Source organism: Tupaia chinensis, unplaced genomic scaffold, assembly GCF_000334495.1.
Source record: "Tupaia chinensis unplaced genomic scaffold, TupChi_1.0 Scaffold000672_1, whole genome shotgun sequence".
NCBI classification, from domain to species: domain Eukaryota; kingdom Metazoa; phylum Chordata; class Mammalia; order Scandentia; family Tupaiidae; genus Tupaia; species Tupaia belangeri.
This window is the reverse complement of record NW_006160195.1, coordinates 9,167-15,670: the sequence shown is the minus strand read 5'-3', so window position 1 is coordinate 15,670 and position 6,504 is coordinate 9,167. Positions and strand designations below refer to the sequence as shown.

Sequence of the window (6,504 nt, the reverse complement as noted above, 5' to 3'; positions counted from 1 at the left end):
GCAAGGGAAGGGACTCAAATGTGGGTCAGCACAGGGGAGATGGGCCTGGAAAACCTGGATTTACTCTCTGGTCAAATGGTGGTCTCTTGAAGTTGGGAGGTATGGGTTCCAGTCCGACTTTGACTCTTCTGTGTTACCAGTGCTTCTCTTTTTCCTGAACCTCAGTCTCCTCATCTGCATAATGGGACTGCGCTGGCCACCACTTCACAGGGTGGTGCAAAGGATTCCAAGGAATTTGAATGTCCAACCCAAAGCAGGGGAGCACAATGCTGGAGGGAAGATGCTTTCAAATAATAAGAGGACCAAAGTGTTGGGCAAAGTGAATATTAAAGACTAGATATCCCAAGGCTGCAATGAAAACAAGTTCAACAAAGGCTGAGGTTTGATCCCCCCAGAGCTTTCAGGGTATCTGAGGGTCAGTTGCTGGAATATTTCACCGACTGTCACTCAGGGCTCCTTGAACTGCTCGGGTGGAACTGAGGTGTGAGGAAACATGGCTGCCCCCAAGGAACAGAAACGTATCCCTCTTGCCTACCCAGGCCAGCACACAGTCTCATCCACACAGGGGCATACATTTCTTTGGTTTTATTATTACAAACACACCATGGCTCTGTCACACTCAGAAAACTTGGAGTCTACCTGCTTTACATACACTTTCTTTTCTACCTGAACAGGGCCACATAGGAGCATCCAAGCCACGTAGAGATGCAAGACACATTTGACAGAACAGTTCAACTCATAGCTTATAGTGATACCATTTCTCCAGCTGTGCAGCAACTTTACAAAACCATGCCTGGGCTTCCCTAACATTGGATTTCTTGATTTATATTTTGTGAGCTCCACAATACTGCAGCTCCCTTTTCCAGGCACTCGACATATACAGGAAATTCCATGTTTGGGACAGTCTTTTCTGGAAGTGAATGTCAGACAGTGACATCTACATTTCTACATGTAATGGGTTAACAGCCATGTTTAGGGGGAACAAAAAATAATAAAGTACATCTCTCTTCCTCCCCCCCCCCACCCAAGGCTCAGATCTCATTGTGGTTCGGCCCATGTACATTGAAGTGTGATATTTGGTTTTACAAATAAACAGTCTCTTTGGCAAACTGAGAGAAATCAGTGGGGAGCTGCTGAGGTATGTTCCTCCTGTGGTCTTTCAGCTTAATGCTTCATCCTCTCTAGTAACCTCTGATAGACAGGGGCTGAAAGAGAGAAGTTTGAAAGGTAAAGAAGATGCAGACTTCCTCATGTCTGTCTGCCACACTCAGAATCTTGAGGACAGGGACCAAGTGGTCTCTCTCTGTGATACTTCCCTGCACATAGTGGGTGCTTTTTGGTTCAGGAAACTTCCATTTTACTCACTGTCTTATGCTCTGGGATTTCGACATCTACCAGCTTGGAAGGTTATCCTTACATTGGCTCCTGCCAAGCCCCTGTGCAATAATTCCCTGGATCCCAAAGCTGAAAGTTGATATCAACCCTGAAATATCGTTACTATTATCAAACTCCATCTTATGGTGAAGGAAACTGGGAGTTCTGTGTCTGAGCCCAACTCGCCCTGCTGATCTGGCCCCCGCGGCAAGCCCTGTTTTACTGCACTGTTCCATTCTTATCTAAATAGAGCAGGTGGCAGGTTTGGGCCTGCTTGGGGTAAGGCCCTAACAAGCCTGTGAGGACTTCAAACCTAGGCCATACTTACCTAGTCGCACAGATCTCTGGGAAGCCTGAAAGAAAGCACACAGCGTCAGGCTTTGTGGTGAAAAATTAAACCTGTATCTTCTCATGGCAGTGGCTTTGCCCACTGTCACCCCAATTCAGAAAAAAAAAAAAAGAAGTACTAGGGTGAGAAAGAAGAATGGAAATGAAGAGTCCCAGGGAGCCCATTGGTCGGCTTTAGCAGCCCTCATTGTGCAAGCGCCTATCAAGGAGAGTTCCAAGGTAAACATTCCTGGGAGATCTCCAAGCCAGGCTCTCCCACTGAGACCAGAGCCTAGAGTTGGGAGGCCTGGGACTTTACAGTGGTGGCTCTCAGGAATAAGCGCTCAGGGCCAGGAATCCTTCTTGAGAGCATTAAAGACATGCCTCTGTTCAAAAGCAAAGTGTTAGAGCTCAAGATCTCTGGGATCACGACTGCACCCTGCAGCCTCTTCTCTTGAAATGCATGCCTTCTGCAAGGTACCTTATCTTCCCAAGGGGCTCCACCTGACCCAAAGCAACAAAGGGGTCTGAGTGGGGCTCCTGGTTCCCGGGCAAGCCACAGATCAATTTGGAAAGAGCCAGAGAGATCTGAAAGGGAGGTGGGGCTGAGGCAAAAAAAGAGGTTCTGCACACATAGTTGCCTCAGTATCTCTGTATCCAGAGTCTACACCCTGCCTGTGAGAGCCCCAGCCTCACTCAGGATGGTCAGTGCCATCAAAAAAAAAAAAAAAAAAAAAAAAAAAAACAATCAGTCAAACTGGGATGGGCTGCTCACCATGGATAGGTGGCTTCCAGGTGTACTTGTTCTCACCAGCAGTGGCTTCCCCATAACCAAGACTCAGAGGCCTCAGTGTCAAGGCCTGAACTGTGGCCAAAAAAGAAGCAGGAGCTGCCTGGGTTCTTTTTCCTGATTCCCACCCAAGCCAGGGCTGAGGATGCTCCCAATGGGAATAGGGAGAAGTTTCGAAGAAGCCCTGGGAGAGCAACCATGAAAGACAGGGCAGGAGTGTTCCCTCCATGGGCCCACCCAAAGGGCTCAGGGCTGCTCAGCTAGGCTCAAATCAAGCAGCCATCTTACCCTGGAATATGCCGATGCCTGTCTGAAGATCTCAAGTGCAGAGTCTGCAAGCTCGTCCCCTCGTTCCTGAGGTCTGTTGGCTGAAGAGGAAAAGAAAGGCATCTTTGGTAAGAGAGAAAATATGAGCATGCCATTCATAACACCCCTAACCAGAGAGACTGTTGGGCTGTCCAGCTCACGTTTCCAAATGAATTCTTCCTCTATAACTTCATGTAACTCATGGTGGAATTTGGCCCCTGGGGAAGGAGCTCCAAGGAGGGTGAAAGCACAAGTGAAGGGAGAGGCAGGACTGACGCTCAACTGTGTGAAGGCCAAGTGCACAAAGGAGGTAAGATGTGGCAAAGGGCGCCAGGACCCACGTGACCAGCATCCATGTGGGTACCAAATCACTGGACTGCCACTGAGTGGAGCTAAGATGGCAGCGACTTAGCTAAGGGATGTGTGTCTGCCAGTGTCTCAATGTAGGGAATGGGAATCCAACTGTTTCCACCCACAAGGCAATGCCACCCATGTCAGGACAGGTTTGCATGTCACAATTATGCCCTATTCTGGTCTTGGTTTAGAACAATTTCCCTGCTGAGCACCGACTGCCCTGGGCAGAGAGGGAGCAGCTGCAGTCCGCGGGGATGTAAGACTCTAGGGTTTTACCTGGAGGCTGCAGAATGCTGGTGATGGCATAGACCACGCCGTTTGTGGCCATGATGTCGGTCTCAGCTACAGGTTCCTTATTGACACTCACTACGTTGTTTTTCTAAGAAAAAATAAAAAGACACCACAATGGTTGAATGGGAGTACGTTTATCTTACTCATTCAGCAATGTTTACTGCATACCTGGATATGCTGAGTCCTGCAGTGCGGCTGCTCTGGGAAATGAAACAGTCCTCCCCTCAATAGACCTGCATTCTGGCAGACTAATTCCAACCCCTTGCATGGATTCAGCTCATTGCAATTTACAAAATGCTCTTTTGTGTTATCCATTTTGTCGTCATAGCAGTGTATGGTAAAAATCACACGTGCCTGGTGTAACTTTTCAAGCTGCTGAGTCCAGGACTTGAACTATGGTTGGCCATGTGGGAATCCAGTGCCTTAACCACCATATCACCTGCTGGCCCCTAAAGTGCCTCCTTTAAGCTAAGTAGGTGGGACAGTTGGGGGGTAGACACCAGGCTTCCAGCTCTGGCCAAAAAAGGTTCTTTCCACTTTTTCTGGATGCGCTATTTAAGGTTTCTCACAGGCCCACCAGGGGAACTCTCTCTTAGGTTTTCCTGAACAAACCATGTAATAGACAATAATCCCAAAGTCGGTAATTGCCCTGGAAAGGATGGCTCAGTGATCACCCCTGAGATAGAGAACTTCCTGCCCAGGTAAGAAGGTAACGGGGGTAAGGAGGCACTGAAGCCTACAACAGACAGGACCCTGGTACCCAAACCTAAGTGTTGGGAGATGCTCAGGTGACCTGCAGAAATTGAACAAGTCATTCCCATCCCTACCTCTTTATGTGTCCCATGCTCCTGAGAGAAACCAGGGTGATAAAGGGTCAGGAAAGAGGAGTGGGGAGCAGAGGCCAATAGCCTTGGTCGGTCAGCCAGAGAGGTTCTGGGCTGGCTGGCTGGTCTCTCTTGCCAAGGTAGGGATGCTGTGAACACAGCTCGGAGTGCAATGTGTATCATCAACACGCAGAGTGGGGAAGAGCCAACATCAGAGCTGAGTAGGCCTCTGGGGACAGTCTGGTTCATGGGCTGCTCAGTGAGCTCTGGGTTTGGAATGGGGGAACTGGGGTGGGGTGGGGTGGGGGGTGAGGATAGAAGATTGATTTCTCAAGACAACGTAAGTAATTGCTACCATCTCCTTAAGGGAAGACAGATCCAACCGCCTCCCCCAGATGCCAAGTCAGATGCTTTATTTCCTTGCATATCTGGATGTTCTTACTCATGTCTAACTACAGGCTCACTTGATTTCCCCGGAGACCTTTTTGTTTTCTCTTTTTTAAAGGATTGTGCATGTGTGTGATGCCATCCCAAGAGTGAGGCATGCCTCAGAGCCCTGGGGGCGGGCCTTTTGATTCGTATGCATACTCACTGAGCTGACTTCCGGTTTGTCACCCTGGAGAGACTTGAGCCGCACCAGGGTCCCGATGCCTCCGCTAACCAGAATTTCATCGCCAACGTGGTATTTCAGGATGTTGGCAAGTTCCTTGGCATTTCCTACAGGTTGGTGGGAAAAGGAGACATAGTTGATCCCAGAGTTGGTAATTGGCCTGGTCAAGCGGGGGGGGGGGGGGGGGGGGGGGGCAGCAAAGGAGAAGATGCATGTGGTCACCCGAGATGGAGAACTTCCCGCCCAGACAGAGAGCACTCATTGAGAACCCACTGTGTGCTAAGCCCCATGACCTGCCAGCTGCCTAATGGTCCTTGGACAAAGGTACATGTCTGTTGCCATGACTATACCACTGCAGTCTGTGGGGTTAAGCACGTGCCGTTTGTGACAGGGGCTTCCTGGCTGCTGCGAAGGAGTTAATCTATACTCCTCTGTGAGTCTGACTCATGTTTCCATGAGCTAAATATCTACTTGGAAAGCCAAGGACCTTTCCAGCACCAGCATCTGGGACGTTTCATCATCAGCGTGGCTCCCGACGGTTCTAACACAGTAGTGAAATATTTACACATTCTGCCCTCAAATGCATATTCTGTCGGAGACGGCTGTTTCCTGAAGGGAGAACTTAAAAGAGGCAACAGCTGCACTCCGACGGAGCATGGAGCCGATGAGGTCAGAGCTGAGGGGGTATTCCTGCCGCAGCATCCCTCCCCCTCCTGTCTGGGCATTCCTTCCAGCCCACATCAGTTCCTCCAGCAACTGGGGCAGGCACCGGATTGCTCATAAAGGTGCGCAGGCATTTCCCAAATTAAGTGTAGGAGGCGATTCCTCAAGCTGCCAGCTGCCCTCTTGTCTCTGATATTCTCATTACTAGCCAAATGGCTGAATTTCCCCAGGGCTGTGGATGGCTATTTCCAGCATCTTGCAACTGAGAACACAGGAAATTTTAAAGCATTCAGGGGACTCACTTGGTTATCACCAGATTAGTGCAGGGGATGGAGCCCCTGGGTACCAAGTGATTTGCAAACGTCTGAAACCTGGAGCTGACAAGTCTCCTTTCCACAAGTACTGCCTGGAGTAGAAAGCCGAGCCAGCCCCTGGGTGCAAGAAGCCTCCTTCTAACACCCGGACCACCTCTGTCTCCCAGGAGTGCCCCAGTCTAATCCAACTGCAGGCCAGGGAGAGGCTGTGTTTGGGAAGCGTTCCCCATGCCCCTCCTGTGCTCCCACACAAGTCAAAATGAAAGGGAAGCCGGGCAGGCACAGGCCACCTGGGGAATATTCCATTCTCACTGGGCAGAGAGAGGATGGAAAGTTTATGTTCGGAGTGAACTTCTCCCCTCTTCTCAGGAACGTACGTCAGCATCCCAGACACAGCAATCACTAAGCAATAAAAAAAATTAAACAGGAGACTCCACTGGGAGCCGCCTGCAACTTGAGCTTCCTCTTCTCCTGTACCAGAGTGGGAAGGGAGATGTAGCTCCCACTCTCAGGTTTGGCCAAGGTCTCGCCTCCTCCTCCTTTTCTCCTCTGCCTCACCTTTCTGTGTTAGAGGAAGAGTGTCTTTTGTGTGTGTGTGTGTGTGTGTGTGTGTGGGTTTTGCTATAGGGCGCGTGTGCTCGCCAGAGTGAC

General features: G+C 49.9%; 1 protein-coding gene across 1 annotated transcript in view; it reads right to left on the bottom strand.

Moving 5' to 3' along the window:
- Positions 1 to 570: 570 nt before the first annotated feature.
- Positions 571 to 6,504, bottom strand: part of LOC102477510 (transforming growth factor-beta-induced protein ig-h3) — a gene marked incomplete at its 5' end in the record, with an annotated part of 14,665 nt that continues 8,731 nt past the window's right edge. The window contains 5 exons of the mRNA XM_006160109.2: positions 571 to 1,205; positions 1,703 to 1,727; positions 2,780 to 2,859; positions 3,428 to 3,530; positions 4,859 to 4,983. Of these exons, the coding sequence (XP_006160171.1) occupies positions 1,165 to 1,205; positions 1,703 to 1,727; positions 2,780 to 2,859; positions 3,428 to 3,530; positions 4,859 to 4,983 (374 nt within the window). The remainder of the gene's footprint in view (positions 1,206 to 1,702; positions 1,728 to 2,779; positions 2,860 to 3,427; positions 3,531 to 4,858; positions 4,984 to 6,504) is intronic.